The sequence below is a fragment of the Chelonoidis abingdonii genome, chromosome 25, assembly GCF_003597395.2.
Source record: "Chelonoidis abingdonii isolate Lonesome George chromosome 25, CheloAbing_2.0, whole genome shotgun sequence".
Lineage (NCBI taxonomy): Eukaryota > Metazoa > Chordata > Testudines > Testudinidae > Chelonoidis > Chelonoidis abingdonii.
In genome coordinates this window covers 18,664,389-18,689,446 of record NC_133793.1, presented here as the reverse complement: position 1 = coordinate 18,689,446, position 25,058 = coordinate 18,664,389, and the positions used below count along the sequence as shown (strand labels likewise).

At 47.2% G+C, this 25,058-nt stretch overlaps 1 protein-coding gene across 1 annotated transcript; it reads right to left on the bottom strand.

Moving 5' to 3' along the window:
* Positions 1 to 22,700: 22,700 nt before the first annotated feature.
* Positions 22,701 to 24,143, bottom strand: LOC116836607 (olfactory receptor 6N1-like). The gene has a single exon (XM_032800294.2). The coding sequence runs from the start codon at positions 23,733 to 23,735 to the stop codon at positions 22,770 to 22,772; it is 966 nt and encodes a 321-aa protein (XP_032656185.1). The 5' UTR covers positions 23,736 to 24,143; the 3' UTR covers positions 22,701 to 22,769.
* Positions 24,144 to 25,058: the final 915 nt, after the last annotated feature.

Sequence of the window (25,058 nt, the reverse complement as noted above, 5' to 3'; positions counted from 1 at the left end):
TCGGGAGTGGGTCGGAAATGACTAAGGAGGGCTAAAGAAAAACAAAACAGTCGACACTGTACCTGAGAGTGAGAACTGGATCAAAGGCTTCTCTGAAGCGCACCGTGCTCTGTTGCGCTCTTAATCCCCTGGTGTGGCTTGCGCAATCAGCATGCCAGTGTTTTGCCCAGCCCCCACCCTGCATAAAGGTCTCCCCTGACCTCACAAGACCAGTGGAGCCCAGCAGCGACTAAGACACAAGGGGACATGTGTTTGGCTGAGGATCTGGCGAGTCAGAATGTGCGCCATGCACCTTAAGGACAAATGCACATTCTACCACCATTCTGCACTTACTCAGCCTGTAGTTGAACAGCTCCTGACTACGTCCAGCGCCTGTGTATGGCTTCATGAGCCAGGGCATCAAGGGTAGGTGGGTCCCCCCGGATAATACAGGCAGTTCAACATCCCCAACTGTTATTTTCTGATCTGAGAAGTAATTCCCTTGCTGCAGCCATTTAAAGAGAGTGTTCCTGAAGATGCGAGTGTCATGAATCCTCCCGGCCACCACGTGTGTTAGTGAAAACAGCCCTGTGATCCACCAGTGCTTGCAGCACCATGGAAAGTACCCTTGCGGTTTACGTACTGGGTGCCCTGGTGCTCTGGTGCCCAAATTACGGGATATGGTTCCATTACACCCCCCACAGTAAGGGATCCCATTGCAACAAAGCCATCCACTATGACCTGCACATTTTCTCAGAGTCACAACCTTTTATGCAAGTAGCTTAGTATGCTTGGCTAACTTGCTCACAGCACGCCCCCACAGTATGATTGCCCACTCCAAATTGATTCCCCAACTGATTGGTACTGTCTGGGGTTGCAGCTTCCAGAGGCTATCGCCCACTTCACTTCTCAACTGATGAGGCTGCTCTCTTCTTGGTTCTGATGGTTTCAGAGCAGGGTAAAGCAAAGTCACTAAGTTCCATGAAAGTGCCCTTACGGATGCAAAGTGTTCAGGAGCCACGGGGAATCGGGCCCACACCTGCAACACTATCGTCCCACCAGTCTTGTGCTTGTTTCCTGGGCCCAAAAATCGAGGTGTCAATGGCTAGAACCTCGCCTCATTACTGGCAGGATCTCCAAACACAGGGGCCCGCAGTTTGAGAGGAATTCCATGTGTCATGTCCTCATCCCTCGCGTGCCACTCAGCATGCCCCTCCTCTCACCTGCTTGCAGGTCCATTCAGCATGACTGCACAGAATGCATTGTGTCTCACACACTTCCATGATTGGCGTCTTTGAACTCAAGCAGGCCGTCCATGCTTCGAGGAGTATGCGTCTGTACAGCTTCACCCAGGAAAAAGAGGTGCAAAAACGGTTTGCTTGCGGTGCTGTCACGGAGGAGGGTGAGGCTGTACCTAGAAGCACCACGGCAATGTCTTGCTTCCATCAGGCACTGGGATCTCAACCAAGGAGACTTGCGGGAACTATTGAAGCTATGGATAGCTCACACAGTGCAAGACTCGGAAAAGGGCTTAGCTCGGACATGGACGCACACCACCGAATTACTGTGCTTAGTGTGGCCACGTGCACTCAACTTTATACAATCTGTTTTTAAAAAATGATTTCTGTAAAATCGGAATAATCCCATAATGTAGACATACCCTAAATATCCACATGGGGCATTCTACCTGCGTAACTATAGCAGTGTATTTATACTGGTCACATTTCCCACCAGTAACTGGGCTGCACATAGCAACATTAAAAACTGATTTGCATGCTACAGCACAAATGAAATCAAACAAATGCCTGCCTAAAAAGGCTTCAGAGGTGAAGTTTGGGACTGGAAAAACCACTTTCATGGAGCATTGGGTTCTGCTGGGGAAGAGGGAAACTTTTGAAGGGAACCCAGTCTGCACACCTCCTTTTGCCAGACTCCTCCTGGGGAAGCTGGCATACCCATTACAAGCCACTACTGATGGTTCCTTGGAGCAGTTTCTGCCGAGCAAGGCTAAACATGTTCTTAATCAGATGTGTTAGATTCATGATTTGTGTATAAATCCTCCCTTAGCAGCACATTGCTGTGTCAGTTTTGCTCACTCACTTTCCAATGTCATTGATAGAGCTGGGCAAATTGTGGGTTTTTCGGGATTTTCACTGGAAATTTCAAAAAATAATATATATCAATATTGCTTCTGGTCAAACCAAAAATGACATGGTGAATTGAAAAGTCAAAGAAAAAAATGTTGAGCTCAAAAAAGTCAAAATGTTCTGACGTTACTGAAATGGAAAACTTTGACTGAAAATGTTTTTGTCATGTTGAAACAAAAGGAAACACTTAATTTTGTCCCATAAAAAATTGTTTTGAGTTTTGAATTTCAGGAATTGTGACAAAAGCAAAGAAAAGGATTCACAAACCAGCTGCAGGAAAAGGAATATGCTGTTACTTTATGAGCTTTAGTGTAGTGGCTAAGGCCCTCAACTTGGGGGCAGGAGTAGGGAACCTAGGTTCTATTCCCACTGTAGCAACATGAGACTTGAATAGGGCTTTCTAACGTTGCAAGTGAATGCCCTAGGCTTATACTAGGGGATGGTTTCAGCCTCTCCTCTTGGAGCTGTTCCACTAAATAGTGTGATGAGGCAAGGCCAGATGGCTACAGTAAAGTACTGAGAAACTGGTACGTTAGCCACAGGCTAAACAAATCCCTAGGACCATGGTAACCAAATGGCAGTTGCTCCAGGTTAATCAAGGCACCTGGAGCCAATTAAGATCTTTCTAGAAAGCAAGTAGAGATAACTACTTTATATTAGAACACCTGCAGCCAATCAAGGCAGGCTAATCAGCGGACCGGAGTTTAAAAAGGAGCTCAACTTCCAGTCAGGCAGGGCAGAGCCAGAGAAGAAGGAGCGGTATGAGGAGCTGGGAGCCAGCAGGGCGAAAGGAGCTGAGAGTAGGAGGAGGGACTGTGGAGATTGATGGAGGACAAGCATTGCAGGACACCAGGAGGAAGTCCTGTGGGGAGGATAAAGAAGGTGTTTGGAGAAGGCCATGGGGAAGTAGCCCAGGGAGGTTGTTAGCTGTCCTGCCAACGGACATGGAGTCCTATAGACAGCTGTGATCCACAGGGCCCTGGGCTGGAACCCGGAGTAGAGGGCGGGCCTGGGTTCCCCCCAAACCTCCCAACTCCTGATCAGACACAGGAGGAGCTGACTCAGACTGTGGGTTCCACAAGAAGGGAAGATCTCTGAGGTGAACAAATCCGCCAATAAGCTCAGGACCCACCAAGGTGGAGGAGGAATGTTGTCACAATAGTTAAATTGTCATTGGGGCAGTGACTTGAGTCTCACCTATATCTTAGATGACAGCCCTAATCTCTTGGCTAGAGAGTCACTTTCACATGCTGTCCCCAGCCCAAATGACTATTCATAGTCTTTCATAATATGGTGGGAGAAGGATAGTAAGGGTTGATTTACACTATAATTTCCATCAGTTTAACTACATTGCTCAGGGCTGTGAAAAATTTCATGCCCTGTCTGTTATACCTAAACCATGCTATAGATATGGCTAGGTCACCAGAAGACTTCTGCAGTTGACCAGGCTACTGCCTCTTGGAGAGGTGAATTTTACTACAATGACAGAAGAACCCCTTCTGTTGCTGTAGTAAGTGTCTACATGACAGCAATGCAACTACAGAAGAGCATTTCTAGTGTTGACGTATCTTAGAATGATTCTGCAGCCTGGTAATTCAGCATCAACCTCCATTGTATGAACAGCACTGCCCCAGTTTGTGTTCTCAAGCCAGTATCTGGGTTGGTGGCCAGAAGGAGATGGAACATTTGAATAGAAATGCTTTTAAATGGATAGTTATTAAAGTTTAACAAATGCTGTAGTCTTGTTATATTGGAGAGTTTGTTTTATCTCCCCTAGATAAATCCATGGCAGACAGAGAAGGGGGAAATCAAACGTCCATCACAGAATTCATCCTCCTGGGATTTGGGAATCTCCCTGAGCTTCAGATCCTTCTCTTCCTGACATTTTAGACAAAATGGTGACGAGGACAGTTGCTTTGCTGCTTGATACTCAGATGCTGGATAGCCCATACTTCTCATTCAGTCTTTGGTGACTTGCACTTGTAACATTTGCAGATGTGCAAAGATTTAAGAACGTAAGAGGAGTCAGGACCAGGATTGTTATAGTCAGAATAAAACTGACCTGTCTTTTACCTGCTGGATTTGGGTAGATGACATTTTGGTGAATTGTGTACACTAAAAGTTGGAATATAAAATAAAACAACTCAGGGCGAGATCCACAAAGGGAACATAGTTATTGCAATGACTAACTTCTAGTGCCTTGCTAGCCGTTGGGAACCTCAGCCCTGAGTTTGGCACCCAGGCTCCCTATATGATGTATGGGGAGAGTTAGGTGGTTAAGAACTGGGTCCACAGAAACCAGAATGCTGAGCGAGGAGCTGACTAAACTAGCCAATAGGAAAAGCTAAGGACAGAGGTGTGGCTTCAAATTCCCTCCCTCACCTCATTAGGCACTTATCTGTGCTTGGGATTTTTAGCTCTGAACTGTGGGGGTGGGGGAGGGGGGCAGGCAGGATGTTCACCCAGGGTGTTGGAAACTCAGGTTCAATCTCTTCTGCCTGAAGTGGAGCAGGGATTTGATCTCGGGTTTCCCCTGTCAAGTGAGTATCCAAGACCCAGGAATGCAGAGTCACCCTCTCTGTCCCAGTGCATGTTGAATTATTTTTACACAGCCGAGCAGCTTCACCAGGAGATTTTGAGGCCCCCACATCTGGGTGTCCAATAGGCCAGTGGTTCGGATACTCAGCTGAAAAGTGGGAAACTCAAATTCAAATGCCTACCCAAGATTAGGCCAGCAGACAAACTGAATCTATGTCTCCTACATCCTGGATGAGCAGCCTAATGACCAGGCTCAAGGTTATAATGGAGGCCCCATACCCAGCCCTTTTATGTAGGGCTAGGTGTGTTCTGAGCATGCCTACAAGACTGAGCCCGGCAGCTGAGATAGATAGGGAAATACCTGATTTAAAGTTGCTGTTGGGGTGAGATGGGTTCCTGGGTGCCCAGACGGAGGCAGCTTTGCATATGTTCAATGGCACATATTTAGGCAAATTTGACTCATATTCCTGAATAGTTTCAGTGCCCTGAAAAGTGCATTTTGGGGGCAAATTTACCATTCACTGAAGAAAAGGCTCCATGCTCTAATCCTGGGCCAGGAGTGACTATCAGTCTGGATGCCGAGGGACAAGGACTGCCTGGAACGCTTGCTCCCCACTCTCCTAGATGGCACTGGATACAGCCTAAATGAGGGTGTGGCCATGGGGTGGGGTATTTGTGGGACTGAACCTGGAAACCATGGGAGAGGACAGGACCCCAGGGTTGAGGAGTGCTCAGAGCGGGAAAGAGTATTCCCTTTAGCTGAATGCTCCTTTTCCCAGACCCTCTATAGCGGAGGCCCTTGGTTTCCATGTGGTGCCAAAAAAGGAGGAGCTGGGGATAGTTTCTGCAGGGAGAATTCCCAGCATTTGTCTCTGCTGAAGCAGCAGGAAGGTGTCTAATAAGGCCTTATCAACACACAAACGTTGCACCTTTCTAGCTGTCCCTGTGTAGTTAAAGCAGTTGTGCTCCTGCAGTGGGTGTCCATGCAAAAGTGCTTTATATGGTGTAAAAGGGCGGTCTGCCCCAGGGCAGCCCCCAGCCCTGTTCTGGAGTGGAGCATGGTGAGTAGGTGCCGGGAACCATCCAACCCAGCTGGGCACCATCAACTAATTGAGATTGCCAGCTGGGGGATATAAATGAGCTCCCCAGCTCCATGAGGCAGCCTGGAACCAGTAGAGGGTTGGGGGAACACTTCTCTAATTGCAGGGGGGGCACAGGCCCTGCAGACCCCCCCTTGGCTGGAGACCCTGCCCACTATGATGTCAGGGGCCCCCACAATCCAGGTGGAGAACTGAACTGTTACTTTACATTGTCACTCCATGTTTCCACATTTTGGAGGGGAGGGATAGTTCAGTGGTTTAAGCAGTAGCCTGTTAAACCTAGGGTTGTGATTTCAATCCTGGAGGGGACCATTTAGGGATCTTGGACAAAAATCTGTCTGGGGGTTGATTCCCCTTTGAGCAGGGGGTTGGACTAGATGACCTCCTGAGGTCCCTTCCCAGCCCAAGATTCTATAATGCCACTTCTTGTGCTAGACAATGAACAGGGCCACAGCCCCAGGCTGTGACAGAATCCATCAGCCTGTGTACACTGGTGGAGCAATTCCTCCACAGAAAGGGGAATGAGGCTGGTCTACACCAAACACTTATGTCAACCTAGCTACATTGTGACAGGTGTGAAAAATTCACACCCCTGAGACATGGTTAAGTTGACCTGAACCCCAGTGTAGATACTGCCTGTTGACAGAAGAATTTTCCCATTGACCTAGTTACCACCTTTCAAGGGCTGGTTTTACTACAGCAATGGAAAAACCCCTTCCATCACTGTAACAAGTGTCTACACTACGGCTGCCTGGCTGCAGCGCCAGTAGGGTAGACGTAGCCAGAGTTATACTGGTATAAGAAACCTTAGCACTGCTAAAACTGCATCCAACTGTGCCGGTATAGCTATATTAGTGAAAAAAAAAACACCTCATATTCTATTTCAGACATGGCTTTTACCAGCCAAAAAGTGCTTTTGCTTGTACAGCTGATACAGATGGGTTCCCTGAGTGAAATAAGCTATATTAGTAAGAGCACATTTTTTTGGTGGTATACCGGGTCTACACTAGGGATTTTGCTAGGGTAGAAGTCACGGCCGGCTTTAGGAAGTGCGGGGCCCAATTCGAACATTTTCGGCGGGCCCTGGCAGGGATGACTTAAAAAAAAAGTGGAAAAAAAAGCCTCTCATTTCTTTCATATATTATTTACTTTCCATAACTATATGAATAATAAAATTATATATTATATACATTGCATCATATATGCTGTTGATTGGTTATTAATGATCACCGTTTCACATGTGTGGGTCCCCGCCACTCTCTGGGGTGGTGCACATGTGTTGGTCCCAGTTGCTCCCCTGCCCCCTCATTGAAGCAGGTGTGTAGGTTACTGCCTGGAAACTGCAGGGCAGCAGTGGACATGGGGCTGGCTGGAGCAGGGCGGGGCTGACTGGACCTAGGGTTCTGGTCGCAGGCGGGCAAGGGTGCAGGGCTAGTTGGAGATAGGGGTGTGGGGGGCTGGCTTCAGGCAGGGCCACAGGGGGGTGCAGCAGGGGTTTGTAGAGCTGGAGACAGAGGAGTGGGGGACTGGCTGGCTTCAGGCATGGGGTGCAGTAGGGGTTGATTGGAGACAGGGCAGGGGGTGCGGGCTGGGCAGGGGGTGCAGGGCTGGTGTGGGCAGCAGTGTGTGTGGGGCTGGCTGGCTTTGGGCAGGGCTGCAGGGGTGTGTGGCAGGGGTTGGCTGGAGACAGGACAGGGGGTTTGGCAGGAGCTGGCTGTGGGCATGGGGTACAGAGCTGGCTGCAGGCAGCGGGGGCTGGACTTGTGTGGGGAGGTCAGGGGTGCAGCAGAGGCAGCTGGAACCCCAGCCCTTTAAGTAGCCCCCAAACCCCTTTCTACCCTGCCCTGGACCTTTTAAATAGCCATGGGAGCCCTGGGGAATGCATGGGGTAGGCGGGGCCCTGGGGGCTATTTAAAGGACCAGGGTGGCAGAGACAGCTGGAGCCCTGGGCTCTTTAAATAGTCCCCGGAACCCCTCACTGCCCCAGGGCTCTGGGGGCTATTTAAAGGGCCCAGAGCTCCAGCCGGGGTCGCAGGGCTTGCCGCACTCTGGCCGGAGCTCCAGACAGGAGAGCGGGGCTTGCCACACTCCAGTCGGAGCCACCGGGCTTACCGCACTCCATCTGGAGCACAGCAAGCCCCGCCGCCCTGCTTTCCCAGCCTGAACGCGGCAAACCCCGCAGCCCCGTTCTCCTGGCTGGAGCCCCGGCCGGAGCGCAGCAAGCCCCACCGCCCCGCTCTCCTGGCTGGAGCCCCAGCTGGAGTATGGCAAGCCCCACCGCCCCGGCTGTAGCTATAGCTGGGAGAGCGGTGCCACACCGTGCTCCAGCCGGAGCTTCACTCAAAGGAGCGGGACCATGGAAGACCCTGGTGCAGACCACAGCCGTGATGAGGGTAAGTAAAAAAAAAAAAAAATTAAAAAGGTGCCTAAGGCATGGGGCCCTCTTAGGCGCGGGGCCCGATTCCCCGGAATCAGCCGAATCGACCCAAAGCCAGCCCTGGTAGAGGTGTCATTAAAAAAACCCTAACCAACATTACTATACTGGAAATTTCTGTGTAAAGCTGGCCAGAGATACAACTGTATTATACAGTGGCTACTGGATAGCAGCAGATGGTAATGAAAGGAGAAAAGGCCATTTTAGTCTGAGAAACACCCCTCGATGACAGGCGATAAGGAAGAGGGAACAAGGTTTAATGATTGCTAGGTGACACTGGAAGATAAGGATGGTGAAAAGGGACAGCCAGGAGCGGTGCCAGGGTTTCTGGCGCCCTAGGCAGAATTCGGGGGGCAGCATTTTGTGCGCTCCCCAGGGGGCGCACAGGAGCTTCCGGTTCTGCTGTCGTCGCGCCGCCAAAGAAGTACCCTCCACCGAAATGCCACAGGTGACAATGGCAGTCATTGAGCTGCTCAATTGTCTGCCACTGTTTTCCTTGGCATGTCGGCAGAAGGTCCTTCTTCGGCGGCACGGGAGCAGAACTGGAAGCTCCCATGCGCCCCATGGGGAGTGCAGAAAATGCTGTCCCCTGAGTCCTGGTGCCCTAGGCGACCGCCTAGAGTTGCCTAATGGAAGTGCCGGCCCTGGGGACAGCTGTACTCTATGATTGCTGCCATTGGCTGGCAGCAGAGAATAAGGGTGTGGTAAACATTTGTCTCAAATCTGGACTTAGAGTTCAACATCTGAGTGTTTACTGTGAACCTCCCCCAAGCTTATACACAGCTTGGATCTTATTTCGCTGCCACCAGATAGTATTGAGGCTACTATCAGCCTGGGTTCCCCAAATTCCTTGGGGGGACCCCTCTCTCTGGCCTCCCCAACTTTCCCTGGGAGGACCCCCAAGACCCAGACCCCTGGGTCTCCCTATCTCATCCCCCAGCTTCCCCCCCTTCCTGGATGAGCCTGGGCGATGCTATACTTAACTCCTTGAATGCAAAACCACGAGAGCTATTTACCTCCCCCGAGGCTAGGCATTCAAAGCTAGTCCAGCTTAACACCAGGAAGAATTCCCCCTCCCTGGTTTGTAGCAGTAACTAGAGAAAAACCTCAACCACAAGAGAACAGAGTTGATCCTTCTCTTCCCCGGAGCCTGTTCCTGCCCTGGAACAAAGGAAAGTCACCACAGAATGTAATGCTTCCCTCCCCTCTCTGTTCCGTGAGGGAGACAGATACCTGGTACAGAAATTTCTATCCTTTGCCTCACTAGGAAAAGAACTCCCACAAGTTTTAAAAGAAACTTTATATAAAAAGAAAGAAATACAAAACAATAATACTGAATTAAGAGATCATACAGGCTTTGCTTTTATAGAAAATATGAATAAACAGTCTGATTTTAAAAGTAGCCCCTTTAAACAGTCCAACACAGTACCACACACATGTAATAACAATCAAAGCTCATCACAGCCGATACTTTGTTCCTTTTGTACTCACAGTGTTTAGGAGAAGATTTGAAAGAAGATGGAGTTAGAAAGAAATCTTGTTTACTCACAGCCAGGAAAACAAAAAGACCCAGAACAAAAGCCAAAAACCTCCAGAGGTTCCCACCTTACTTTTGAAATCCTGTTCCTGATTGGCCTCTGGCAGGTGTTGGTTCCCTTTGTAAACCCTTTACAGTAAAAGAAAATTAACCCTTACCTACCTATCTACTTATGACAAAGGGTATCTCTGTTGTGTTATTGGCGGAGCTGAGTGTCGTGTAAGAGAAAGACACCTAGGCTATAGAATGTGCTCCCTGGGATGGAAACAGGTAGGAAGCAGCAGTGGTGCTGTGGCTACTAGATAGCCATGCAGCACAAATGATAAAGACAATATATTATGCACTAGATGGCAGCACAGGGTAAGGGATACATATGGGGTATCTCTTGTGGAAAATAGACAGTGAGCAAGAAGTAAGAAATCATCAGTGAGATCTTGGATTCTGTAGAGGGTAAAAAAGAGGAAAGAATCAACTACACTTAGGCTTGGAAGAATTAGATTTTTATTGGTAAATGCTGATTTTATCAAACATACAAACAGATGAAAAAAAAGTTTCCTTGATGATCATTGAAATTCACAGATCAGCAAAGAAAAAAAAATGCTGCTTGAGAACTTAGTTTGATTTAAGGATATTTACTCTGTATATTTTGACATTTGATGTCAACAATTTGTGTTTTAACAGTTATAAAGCTTTAACTTTTTGAATCTCAGCATCTACTGTAATTAAATAATTATTGACTGACCCTCCCTCTGTCTGATCCCCCATAATTTTCTGCAGCTAAAAATTTAAATCCATAAAAATAAATGCTTAAAAATAAACAAACATCAACATTATCCATTGAAACTATAACAAATACCTGCAATACCTTTCCTAGGCTGGGCCAGCGGACATTTGTATGATAAAGTAAGTCCTGATGTTCAGCGTCAACGTCTTCAAGAACAGGAATGAACTGCTGATGATTAAGTCCCCTGGCTCTTATGTTGGTCACTATTTTCACTACTGTGCAAACAACATGATCAATGTCTAGGAAATTTTTGCAGAGGGCCTCCTGATGTATCAAAATACAGACATTGAGATATGAGGATATGAAGCTCATAAAGTGTCTATGTTCGGGTGTGGAGTATAATGATATGAAGTTCATAAAGTGGCTATGTTTGGGAATATGCAGAAAAAAATCACCTCTTTATCAAGGTCATCTTCTTTTACATTGTCCTGAATTCTTTTTAAAAGTCTTGTATTTTTCTGTGTTAAATTTGGAGATCCATCTGTGGTTATGTTTGCCAGTTTACTCCAGGGGAGTTTCAGATGTTCAAGGCACTTAGACACCCTCTCACATAAATCCAATCCCCTAGTTGTGCCTTTCATAAATTCCACAGATAAAAAATTCCTCTGTGATTTCAACTTTGTCATCAATTCCTCTGACAAAAATCAGTAACTGTGCTGTGTCCTTAATGTCAGTGCGGACATAGAGAGCTAATGAAAACAATGGAAAGGCCTGTGTTTTCTTGTTCAGCTCAGAAGGCAAATGGTCATCTGTCACTTCTACATGGTGAGTAACAGTCCTTCGTGACAAAGTAATGTTCTGAGACTTGTTTTGGTATTCCGGGCACAGCATGCCAGAAACATCAACTGCGCATTCTTTCAAAACTCCCCTTCAGCAAAAGGCTGATTTTGTTTAGAGAGTTTAAAGGCCAGGATGTAACTTGCCTTAGTAGTGGCTTCCTGAATTGCAGACTGTTGCACATAAATATTTTGCTGAGTTTTTAAGTTTGTGGCAAGTTGCTCAGCTTTTCTTGCCCTTTCCTCAGTTGTTAAATTGCTGCCATAATTAGGATGTTTCACTGAAAAATGGCGATTCAAGTTGTACTCCTTGAACACCGTGATGCTCTCCTGACAAATCAGGCATGCAGCCTTTGAACTCATGTTTGTGAAAAAAATATTTTGAATTCCATTCTTTGTTGAAAACCTGACACTTATTGTCCACTTTTCTTTCTTTCTTTATTTGTTTTTTTGCAGCACTCATTTTTGAAAGGGAAAAGAAAATCCTAACTGCTGCCCTTATTTCAAACTGCTGTTTTACAAGATGGCATGCACTGTGAAAAAACTGGGCCCCTTCTCTAGCCTGGATTTGTTGGGTGTAAGTGCCCCTGACAATTTTGAGCCATGGCTCTATCCCAGAATCCACTTGGACAAGAAGAGACAGATGTAAACTCATCTGTAACTTATGTCACAGCCGCCCCCCCTCCCCCCCCGAGAAAGTTCTTACTGTTGTACTTTGAGTTCTGCACCTACTAAAAACTAACAAAATAAAATTGTGTCATACAACCACTGACATAAATGGTTTTGTCCCCAATCAGGGGACTGGTCAGCAACCCAGGCAGGATGGCTGAGGTGTAGCAGGTTTCCAAACAGGACAAGTTCCCCAGGAAGAAATATGTGGGGTATGAAAGTGCCAATTAAACAGAACAAGAGCAATGTTGAAGATGTTCCCAGCCAAGCTCAGAATGTAGATCACTAGAAACAGCAGAAAGAGAAGGGTCAGTTGTTCAGGGAGATCCCCGAATCCCAGGAGGATGAATTCTGTGATGGATTTTTGAATCCCCCTTCTGTGTTTGCCATTGGGTGTATCTAGGAAAAATAAAAACTGAAGAAGAGAAAAACACCTCTTGCAGATGACTGGAGAAAACAGACTTAAGATGTAATCCAGCAAAGAAGTTTGGGGAAAGGAAACTCCATGGTCTGATAATGGAGTTGCAGGAATAGAGCTGGCTTCCATGTTGACTCTTTGGATATATTATGGATAAGTTTTATGCATCAGATTCAACAAAATGTCAACCTCCCTCAAATTGGACCAGGAACTCAGTTGCTATATTGATGGGTCTGAGAGACCACAGTAATGGGCAGCCATTTAGACACACTTAGCTTGATTCATGTCATCTCATATCTCTTCTCATGACAAAGTTTGTTCAAATGTGGGCTACCATTACTGATAAAGTCTTGGTATCTTTGTATAAGCCAAAATAATCAATCATTAAATCTAGCCTAGAGGATCTAATGGTCCTTTGTGTCTTTTCAATCTATACATATATGATCGTTTCGGTACGATTCTTTCACATTGTTACACAGTTCCAAAATACCAAAAATTCCCAATGGATAGAACTAGATTTACCACCTTTAGCAAATATTAATAAGTGTTGAAAACTTTTTCATTATGTAAGTTGTGGAACTTGAAAATGTTGTTAAATTGTGCTGGGAATTCTCTCCCTTTAACATGGATTCTTAGACTATTAAGGCTGAGACTTTAGTAGCCCCCTTTTGATGAGTTGAGCACCTAAATCCATTAAGGCACTTAGAAAATTCCAACCAATATTGGTAGGAAAGTTAAAACTTTTATTTCACTGATTTTTCAGTTCCTTTTGGATCTTCTTAAGTAATCAGCTGTATATCTATCTCTCTATCTCCCATATATAGAGAATGGATTCTATGGGTCAACAGGGTACAGCATCCTTGTTTCACCAACTGTATTTATCTCCAGCAGCTACAGCTGGCTTTGTTTCCTTTTATGGAATCCTCTCTGGGACACTGTGACCAATGTGAACCTCTAGTCACTCAGGATGGCCTCTTCAAAAACAGGGTGATTGTTTGGTTCACAGAAACATAACTAGCAGAGGGAAACAGGGTGAAAACAATAAAATCCTATGCACATGTTATCTATCTAAACACTGTCTTTCCTTGCCAGTTTAAGCAGGTTCCACTTAACCCAGGTACCCCACCCAACAACAATGAGGGAGGTTGCCCCCTGCAGCCCGGCTTCTCGGACAGTCTGACACCCCAATCAGAATCTCTTCCCACTTATTCATAGATGCCAAGGCCAGAAGGGTACCTAGGATCATCTAGTCTGAAGTGCTGTGAAACACAGGCCATAAGACTTCCCTGAATTAATTCCTCATTGAACTAGAGCAGATCCTTTAGAAAAAAACATCCAATTTTTATTTAAAAATTTCCACTGATGGGAAATCCACCACAACTCTTTGGTAAATTGTTCCAATGGTTAATTACTCTCACTGATAAAAAACTGTGCCTTATTTCCATTCTTATTATCTAGCTTCATCTTCCAGCCATTGGACCTTTCTCTGCTAGATTGACGAGCCCACTATTATCACATTTCTGTTACCTACATGGTTACTTAAAGACTGTGATCAGTTCACTCCTTTACCTGCTCCTTGTTAAGCTGAATAGATGGACTCAAGGAATTCAATCACTAATAGGCAGATTTTCCAATCCTTTAATCATCCTCATGGCTCTTTGCTGAATCCTCTCCAGTTTTTCAACATCCTTCATGAATTGTGGGCACCAGAACTGGACACAGGATTCCAGCAGTAGTCACACCAGTGCCAAATGCAGAGGTAAAATAGCCTCTCTGCTCCAGATTACCCTGTGTATATATCCAAGCATCACATTAACCCTTTGAGCCACAAGCTGTTTTTTTAATCCACTCCAAAGTCCCATAGTTCAGGGTTCCTGCCCAGAGGTCCCCTGGGGGTTTGAGAAGGGCACCTGAACCTGACTACACTGGTTCATGCAGTATAGTTGCTGAAAGCTTGTCTCTCTCACTAACAGAAGTTGGTTCAATAAAAGATATAACCTCATCTCTCTAGTAAACTGGCTCATGCATTTCCCCAAAGGGACCTTTTCTGGGATTGTCCTTTTGAGAACCATACCACTGAGTTCTGTCTACCTCTACGAGGAGTGGGTTCCTGTAGAATATAACTCTTACCTAGCTGTTAGCAAGCTACCCAAAGTGACTGTAAGTATCAGCGGGAGTTGAAGCTGCACCTACAGAGTTACTAGGTAACTAATAGCTCCACACAGGTACCTGCCAGCATCTGCAGCTGAGTCATTCCCTGTGGCCCACAGTCTGTGGGGGGGGGGTGTCACAGTAAGTGTCACCTCAAGTGAATGGACTGACAGTGGTCTTGACTCCCATGTACACCCATGGGACGCACCAGGAAGTCTCCAGAGAACAACGCAGATTCCAACTAGCTGCCACAACTGCCCTGCCTCTCTGTTCCTGAACTCACAGTACTGACCTTGGATCTGACGTGGATTCTGACTCCTGATCGACCCCTGGAACCTTAAGTGGGACACCAATACCTGGTATTGAGCCTCGGTCCAATTCCTGACTCTGTCTTTGACACTGATCCTCAGCTTGACTGGGACTCTAAGTTCCTGTCACTAGTCCTGCCTACCTTTGGTCAGGATCATCACAGTCTTTCTGGGCCACCCCTAACACTTGTAGAAGGCCAGCCTTGTGGGACATGGAGGCTGTGGGTCACCCCCTAACCAGCATGTTCCAAGAGACGCTAGATACACCTGAGCAGGTTGACAGATGGAACTCCCCACGTTGCAAACACAAGTGGGGCAGCTTTGATCAGCACTCTTTGGAGTACTTGGGTTACTCTGAGAGCCTTTGGATGGATCACAGGAAGGTGAACGCTGTTTGGACCTGGCAGCCCTCCTGGAACGTCAAACAGCTGCAGTGCTTTCTTGGGTTCACAAATTTTTATAGGCACTTCATGCCTGGTTTTTGGACCAGATAGCCTCATTGACAGCAGTCCACAAGCAACCTCCTTCACCTCCTCTCCAGAGGCTCAACAGGTGTTCGACCAACTCAAGATGGCCTTCACCCGTAGTCCAGTCCTGATCCATCCTGACCAAACATGGGCTTTTATTGGTGAGACCGTTGCATGTAATGTTGCAATTGGGACCATACTTGCCCAAGGATCTGGCCCCCAACAGCACCTGCTCCCTTGAGCCTATTATTCTCGGAAACTCACACCAGCAGAACAAAATTATGGTATTTTAAATATGGAGTTTCTAGCAGTCAAAGTCACCTTCGGGGAATGGTGCCATCACCCTGATGGTTCTCAGCACCTGATACAGGTATAAACAGATCATAAAAACATGGAGTGTCTTGGGAGGACAAAGGGTCTGAACCAAAGAAAGCTTCAAAAGGCCCTGTTGTTCCCACACTTTTCTTATACCATCACTTATCACCCAGCAGCCAGAATAAGGCAACCAATGCCCTGTACCTCCCTGACCATGACCATACCTACACAGATCTGACATGCATCCTCAAGCCCCATAATTTACTAGGTGTCCTATTCCCCAAGGCCCCCTGTCCCTTATCCATTCAGTTACGAAGGAGGAGCCCCTCAGCACCCTAACACCTTCAGAAAACCCATTGTAGAGGAGTGGACTCACCCCTGTAGTGCCTCCTGTTGGTGACTTCTGGGAATTAGCTCATTCCAGCTCCGGAGTGCCCTCCGCAGGCTGGTGATCTGCTGCCTCTTGGCCCCCCGTGTCCTTCCCAGGACTTGGTACCCTGTTAGCTGGGGTGCGGCCCCCTGGCAGTAACCCTTTCTCTCAGAGTCTCCCCTCCCTGGAGAACCCCCACCCACTATCCCCACCTTGCCTCAGTATCAGGCTACTGCCAGTCATCGTCTAGCGCCCACGCCCTGGGGTAGACTGCAGTATCAGCCACTCATCACTGGCAAGGAGGGTTTGGACCTGCTGCCTTTGCCTACCCCTGGGCTGCCCCTGCAACCCCCAGTACCCGTAGGCCTTATACTAGGCTGCAGCCTGGGGCTTTCCAGGCTGGAGCCTCCCCAGAGCCTCTGCCTTTCCCCAGCCCTGCTCCACTCAGGTACCCTGTCTCTAGCTCCCTGCAGCCAGGCCCTTCTCTCTCTGAATGCACTGGGGGGGGGATATCGATCTAAGATACGCAACTTCAGCAATGTGAATAGCGTAGCTGAAGTCGAAGTATCTTAGACTGAGTTACCTACCGTCCTCACGGTGCGGGATTGATGTCCGCGGCTCCCCCTGTCGACTGCGCTACCGCAGTTCACGTTGGTGGAGTTCCGGAGTCGACAGGAGCTCGTTCGGGGATCGATATATCGCATCTAGATGAGACACAATATATCGATCCCTGAGAAAGCGATTGCTACCTGCCGATACGGCCGGTAGTGAAGACGTACCCTGGGCTCTTGGCTCACAACCTTTTTAAACAGGTCAGCTGTGGCCTGACTGGGGTGTGGCCCAGCTGCAGCTACTTCCCCAATAAGCCCAGCTTATTAGCTCCCAGCCACAACCTTCCCCCAGGGCTATTTTAAGCCCTTCAGGGCAGGAGCAGGGTAATCACCCTGCTACACACATCTAGGGATGGCTGTTATATTGGATTATATAGGCAAGCTTCCCCTATCTTCTAAGCACACAATCATCCTTACAGAGGAACCTGGCTGGGCAGCACTGCCAACAGGGGTGATGTAAGGCCTGGGGGTGGGGGCTTGCACCCTGGTCTATAGGGCTACCAGGTAACCAACATCCTCACGTTGCTACTTGTAATTTGATTATTCACTGCAGCACACAATCTGCAATGATTGAATGCCATGGGATGTTCCACCTCAAGTGATTTGACTGACAGTGGTTTTAATAATCCCTGATTGGCTCCTTAACCCTATATAAATTCATGGGGTACAGCAGAAAGTATTTAGGGTCTAGCTGAAGAGGGGTTGTCTCAGTGATGATTGTGGTCTGATAGAGGAACTGCTGGCTGGTTAGGCAGAGGGAGATGGAAGAGATAAGTGAAACTGAAACTTGGCTAGACCATGAGGATAGGGAAAGCTCTGAGGAAGGCTGGATGAAGTAAAGAAAAAGAAAAGGGCAGATACTCTGCATCCAGAAGAAGGACCAGCAAATAGGAGGGCAGGAAAAGGAAATGGGGGGAAATTACCTAATAGTAAAATCCCTAGATAAGGACACAAAGATAGGGGATCTCAACCCCCTGAGAATGGCAGAGTGGATCAAAACAGTGCTGGAGATAGATGAAGAGGTAGGATACTGTGACATTCCCCAGGGTACAGTCTGGACTGAGGGACAGCTGTGTCCCCTCAATTTTCCAACCTGGGTTGTCTCTTACACTGTTTTGCTGTAAGAATAATCACTTTGTTTGCCCAACCTCCCACCTCCAAGGGCCCTGTGAGCCTGGTGCTGTGGCGTTGCCGGAGCTGGTCACATGAACTATGAATCTGTTCCTGATGAAGAGTCCAGAGGTCACTGCTGGGGTCTGGTCACCTGCATCCAGCCTGTGTGAGCATCGTGAAGGTGCTTAGTTTGCAGAGGGATATGATGGCAATCAGCACAATCTCAGGGATGGCAGATTTCCCAGAATTATGCCCCCATCTCTGCTGCACCAGGAGTTAGTATTTTTATTGTCCAAACACTATTTTTGATCAGAAATGGCTTTTTTATGGATATAAAAACATGGTTATAATTGTCTCCACTCTGCCTGTTGCCCAGTTAAAAACACCGTGATGAGACCCTAGTTATAGCTCTGCCCTCCCTGCCCTCTGCCATCCACTTAGCTGGATTACACTGACGTGAGCTGGATTCGCCATTGTATCCTTAGGGGCATCAGAAACGATCTGCAGCAAAAAGCATGACGATGTCACCCACTGTGTTTTTTTGTATTAGACTGTCTGCATTTGATTACAAAACTTAAGTGTCTGGCACAGAGAAACAATGAACAGAGGATATACACAGGAATTTACTTTGATTTTTAGTGGATTTTCAGCCTTACCCAAAGTCGACTCTGTGCAGTTTCAGATGCTGTACACGCTCCTCACATAGGACAATGTTAAGACAAGACCCTTGAGAAAAATACCGTTATACTGCGTGCATCAGTGTTGAACATGAGACAGTGATAGAACTGTCTACAACCGCACTTTCCTATACGTTGTGTAACTTGGAGGCAGCACAGGACTACAAAGACTGTCTCAGTAAGGATACATCTAGGGTACAAAATTAATTCAAACTTATTTTATTCAAATTTTTGGAAGTATTTGGTGTTGTGTGTCCCCATTAAAGCATGTGAATTCAGAGGTGTGCCTCCACGGTACTGAGGCTAGCATCAAATGTCGGAGCGGTGCACTGTGGTAGCTATCCCACAGTTCCCGCTGTCTCTGCCGCCCATTGGAATTGTGGGTAAGCTCCCAGTGCATGATGGGGCAAAAACATTCTCATGGGTGTTTCTGGGTGTGTGCCATCATTCGGTCCTCCCTCTGTAAAAGCTACGGCAGATGCCATACTACCAGCAGACGATGTAGCACAGTGCACCGCCTTTCTCCTGGTACTATGAATCCACCTCGCATGTTCTCTTGTCTTTCTATCTACTCTTTCATCTAAGCATTTCCCACCTTTTTCGGCTACCATGAACAGAGCCACACAGCTTCCGCCGCTTTTTCCATGTTGTCTGTCCTGGGCTCCTGTGGAAGCTATAGAAGGCAACAGGTCCCTGCTGTATTTCGGCCATTGTGAACAAAGCCTCACAGCTTCCACTACTTTTTCCATGTTGTCAGTCATGAGCTCCCATGGAAGCCACTGAAGGCAATATGTCCCAGCTGTTTTTTGGCCATCATGAACAAAGCCGCACAGCTTCCACCGCAAAGTCTGCTCATGTTTCCATCGCAAACTCTGCTGTCCCACTTTTGCAGCTCTAACGAGCTTCCCAACTCCATGAAAGCTACAGAAGACAACTATTTACTGCTTTTTATCAGCCATCTTGAACCGAACAGCTCGTTTCTCTCCCTTTTTTCAAGATTACCCTTACAGGCACCATAGTGCGGCAAGCATGGAGCCCGCTCAGATCTCTGCTGTAGTTTTGACCATTGTAAATACCTCACGCATTATCCAGCACTATGTGCAGTACCTGCAAAACCGGGTGAGGAAGCAATGACAATGCAATTACTCTAGTGATGAGGACATGGACACAGACATTCCTAGAAGCATGGCACGTGGGGATTGGAAGATCATGGTGGCATTGGGCCTGGTTCATCCTGTGAAACACCGATTCTGCGCCCGGGAAAAAAGCACAGATTGGTGGGACAGCATAGTGTTGCAGTTTTGGGATGATTCCTAGTGGTTATGAAACTTTCGTATGGCCTCTTTCATGGAACTTTGGGACTTGCTGTCCCCTGCCCTGAAATGCAAAGACATCAAAATGAGAGCAGCCCTCACAGTTGAGAAGCGAGTGGCCATAGCACTGTGGAAGCTTGCAATGCTCGACAGTTACTGGTCAGTTGGGAATCAGTTTGGAGTGGGCAAATTTACTGTGGGGGCTGCAGTTCTTCAAGTAGCCAACACAATCATTGACCAGCTGCTATTAAGGGTAGTGACTTTGGGAAATGTGCAGATCATTGTGGGTGGCTTTAATGCGCTGGGGTTCCCTAACTGCAGTGGGGTGATAGATGGAGCAATATCCCTATCTTTGCCCCAGCACACTGGGGCGGCCAGTACCCTTCCATGGTGCTGCAAGCACTGGTGGATCACAAGGGACTTTTCACTGACACCAACATGGGATGGCCAGGAAAGGTGCATGAAGCTCACTTCTTCAGGAACTCTGGTCTATTTGAACAGCTGCAGGAAGGAACTTACTTTCCAGACCAGAAAACTACTGTTGGGGATGTTGAAATGCCTATAGTTATCCTCGGGGACCCAGCCTACCCCTTAATGCCATGGCTCATGAATCTGTACACAGTCACCCTGGACAGCAGTAAGAAGCAGTTCAGCTATAGGCTGAGCAAGTGCAGAATGGTGGTAGAATGCATTTTTGGATGTTTGAAAGCGCACTGGTGCAGTTTACTGACTCATTTAGATCTCAGCACAACCAATATTCCAATTGTAATTGCTGCTTGTTGTGTGCTCCACAATCTCTGTGAGAGTAAGGGGGAGACGTTTATGGTGGGGTGGGAGATTGAGGCAACTCATCTGGTGGCCAACTTTGCACAGCCAGACAACAGGGCAATTAAAAGAGTGCAGCAGGGTGCGCTGTGCGCATCAGAGAAACTTTGAAAGCCAGTTTCATGACTGGTCAGGGTACAGTGTGATGGTTGTGTTTGTTTCTCTTGAAGTTACCCGCCCCCTACATACATGAAAGGAAACAAAGTCTAAATTGCTTAAAAAACTGTACTTCATTATTTTTTGCACAACACATTGAGAAAAATAAGAAGGCAGATTCGGGGGAGGGGAAGGACTTGGGTTAGGCAGGTGGAGGAGGAGGGAAGGACAAGTCCAGAAACCAAATCAAAAGTTCACATATGCCAGCTTTCTGCTGCTTGGACGATCCTCTGGTGTTGAGTGTGTGGATTCCTGTAGCCTCCTCCATCATATTCTTGGGCATCTGGGTGAGGAGGCTTTGGAACTTGGGGAGAAGGGAGAGTGGTTACATAGGGGCTGCAGCAGCAGTCTGTGGTCTTGCTGCCTTTCCCGCATTAGATCTATCATACAGCAGAGCATGTCAGTTTGCTCTCCCATGAGCTTGACCACAGAGTCCTGCCTGCTCTCATTGTGCACCTCCCTCCTCTCTTCATGTTCCTTTGATGGACAGAGTCCACAGAGTCCTTTAGGAGACTCCAAAATTGTTTGCCTCCACGCATTCAGCTGGGCCCTATCAGTGCAGGAGAACTGCATGAGCTCGGCGAACATGTCTTCTCGAGTGCATTTTTTTTGCCTTCTAATCTGGACCAGTCTCTGGGATAGAGTAGATAGGGGCCGTGTTGAAACATTTGCACGTGCAGGAGGAGCAAAAGAGAAGGTAATATTTTAAAAGACACATTTCAGAGAACAAAGGGGACACTTTGGTGTGAGTAAGCCATCACACAAGGCCGGGCAACAGAATTCAGCTTGCAGGCAGCCTAGGGGCACACGGGGTTCTGCTTCTTCTACATTCATTTCAATGCTTTCAAACTGCTGGGCCCCCTTTCCCATAGCAAGCAATGCCTGGTGAGTTTGCCATATAAAAGGAGGGCCTGCGGGCTCTCTGGGATAATCACTTCATACAACACTCCCCTGCCCCCCGCACCCACCGTGTGGCTCCTATCAGGCTGTCACTCACCAGAAGTACCTTCTCCAGGGTCATGGTCCGGGAGCCCGCATTGAGAGTGCAGGGGAGGTTATTAGCTCCAGTGTTAAGCATAGTTCCTTGCTAGGAGGGAAAATGGATTCCCCACTTGCTGCCTGTGCGCAATCCTCCTCCTCCTCTTCGTCCTCCAGTGACTCTTCCTCCTTGCTCCATGCAACTCCCCCCTTGCAGGTGTCCACGGACAGTGGTGGGGTAGCGGTGGCATCACCCCCCATAACTGCATGGAGCTCATGGTAGAAGCAGAATGTATGGGGCTGTGATCCAGAGCACCTGTTTGCCTCTCTGGCTTTTTGGTATGCTAGCCTGAGCTCCTTGTTTTTTGTACGACACTGCTCTGTGTCCCTGGAGTAGTCTCTTTCCGTTATGGCCCTGGAGACTTTAGAGTATGTATTTGCGTTCCTTTTTTGGGAATATAGTTCTGCCGTAACAGGCTCGTCTCCCCAACATGCGATGAGATCCAGTACCTCCCGTTCGGACCATGCTGGAGCTCCTCTGCAAATCTGAGACTGCGTGATCTCTTGTGATGGTGGACTCTGCATGGTCGCCTGTGATGGTGGACTGTGCTAACGGTCACCTGTGCTGATGGTGATCAAACAGGAAATTAAATTTAAAAGTTCCCAGGGCTTTTCCTGCTCACCTGGCTAGTGCATCAAAGTTGAGAGCGTTGTCCAGGGCAGTCAGAAGGGAGCATTCTGGGATAGGTCTCAGAGGCCAATAACGTTGAATTGCGTCCACAAAGCCTTTAACCCGGGATTGTGATCTCGATTTAAGCGCTACTCCACTTGCTGAGGTGAAGTACAGAAATCAATTTAAAGAGCCCTTTAAATCAAAAAATCCGGTTTGCTCATGTGGATAGAATCATTTTTTTTTTTTGAATTAACTCGACTAATTCCGAAATAACAGACTAATGCAGACCAGGCCTCACTCCATGCAGATCATCTCCATTTATTTCACATTAGTGGTGAGATTTTCAATGGGGGATTTCAACTCAATTCCAATGGGAGCTGATAGCCTGAGGTTTTCACAGCTGCCTGGCAGATTTCGGCAAAGTTATAATTTAGGAGTCTCTGCATGTTTTTGTGAAAGCCACATATTTATTGACTGCTTTGCTCAAGGCTTCCTTGACCTCTCTGTTTCTCAGGCTGTAGATGAGGGGATTTACTAGGGGAGTCAGGACTGTGTAGCAAAGAGAGAGCACTTTGTTTAGGAAGCTTAATGTGTCGCGTTTTGGTAGCATGTAGACAACCATTAGGGTTCCATAGTAAATCGTCACCACGATGAGGTGAGAGGAGCAGGTGGAAAATGCCTTTTGCCTCCCAGTGGTGGAAGGGATTCTCAGGATGGTGGTGAGGATACACATATAAGATGTCAGTGTTAGTAGGAATGGAGGCAGAGTGAATACATAGGCCAGTACGAAATCTAGCAATACGATCAGGTATGTGTCACTGCAGGAAAGTTTTATCAATGGGATGAGATCACAAAAGAAATGGTCAATTTCATTCGGGCCACAGAATATTAAATGAGACATGAATAAGACAAATATGACAGTAGCCAAACAACCGTTCAACCATGACCCAGCAGCCAACTGGAGGCAAAACCTGCTATTCATAATAGCTGAATAGTGCAGAGGTTTACATATCGCTAAATACCGATCATAAGACATCGCTGCTAGAAGATAGCATTCTGTAGCCGCCAGAGCACAAAAGAAATACAGTTGTGTGAAGCAGCCACTGAATGAGATGGTTTTCTCCCCAATCAGGAGATTGGCCAGCATCTGGGGCAGGATGGTTGAGGTGTAGCAGGTCTCCAAGCAGGACAAGTTGCCCAGAAAGAAGTACATGGGGGTGTGAAGGTGCTGATCAGCCACAACTAGTGCAATGATGATGATGTTCCCACTCACGGTTGCGATGTAGATCATTAGGAACATCAGGAAGAGAAGAATTTGCAGGTCAGGGAGATCCCCGAATCCCAGGAAGATAAATTCTGTGACAACTGTTTGATTTCTCCAGTCTCTTTCTGCCATGGGTTGAGTCAAGGAATAAAAAAACAAACTGTGCAATTGAAATGGAAGAACACAGAGTTAAAAGTTAATCAAGTCTCGTGAATTCCTTGCATAAATATTCAGAAATTCTGCTTCCTCTCCTAGTTAGAGGCTGAAAATTTAAGACTAAATGTAGACTTCAGAGCTAAGTGCCAGGAGTTTCAGTCCAAGGACAGATCATTGGTATCCATGAAGACCTCGTTTTGCCATATGAGAGCAATGACTAATATTATAGTCCATTTCTCTGATAGCCGAGTACTGATATGACAGATCAGACCAACTCTTTATCTACTGTCATATCCCATCTAGTAACTTACTGGAGCTTTAACAATGATGCTTAAATGCAGTATTTCACTTCTGGCAATGACCAGAATCATGTCATGATTTAGGAGTCAAAATCAATAAATACATCAACCAATATTTTGCATTGAGATTTCCAGTGCAGTCTAGTATCCTTAGGCACGATCTTCTGTTAGAATTAATGGAAATTAATCTAACCATATATTCTGATATATTCAGCATTTCAGTGCCCTGTAGGAGAAGGAATAATTTTCACCTCCTCACAAGAGATCAGTTTATGCCATAAATTCTGAAGTGAAGTAAATTCTCCCTTCATCTCTGTCGTTGTGATGGTGACGTGGTCAGGGACTGGCAATGCCTTTTCTGTTGCCTGATGTTGACTTATGTAGCAGTAATAAAATACAGCTCTTTGGAGGATGGATCTTAGGAAGAGGCAGAACAAGGTTCTTGTGCAACTCTAACTGGGGAGTGACCCTCCTCACTCCATAATGATTGTGGGATGAAAATACAGGAACAAGAAAGGCACACGGGGGTGGGGGGAAAAAAGATGCTGTCCCTGAACTCAGAGTCTAGAAAGAATCTGGTCAGGGCTGGCCTTACTATGAGATGAACTGAGGTGGCCACCTCAGGTGCCAGACTGTGGAGGTGGGGGAGGAGGAGTGCCACTAGGACCCAGAGTTTAGAAAATTGAGTCTGCTGCTGGTGCATATGTATTCTCTCTGCTCTAGATGCACAGAGATGGTGGAGTGCTGTGCTGGTGGAAGGAGGGCACAAGAGACATAACAGGCAGCCTGGAGAAAAGGTGAGAGACAATAACAGAAAGCAGCAGGAGCTGCAGGAAGAGAGAGGAGGAGGAGCCTCTTATGTACCTCTCGAGCACCCCCAGGAGCCTGGACTGATTAACACCAGCTTCTCAGGGAGATTCCTGTTTCCTGCTGCTTCCCTGAACCCGCCTGAGGAGAACAGGCAGTCAAATGAAGTAGTAGGAGCCAGTAAGGTCTTTGA

Bases quoted from the DNA above. Each gene is read 5' to 3' on its own strand.
- LOC116836607 (XM_032800294.2), bottom strand. From the start codon at position 23,735: ATGGCAGAAAGAGACTGGAGAAATCAAACAGTTGTCACAGAATTTATC.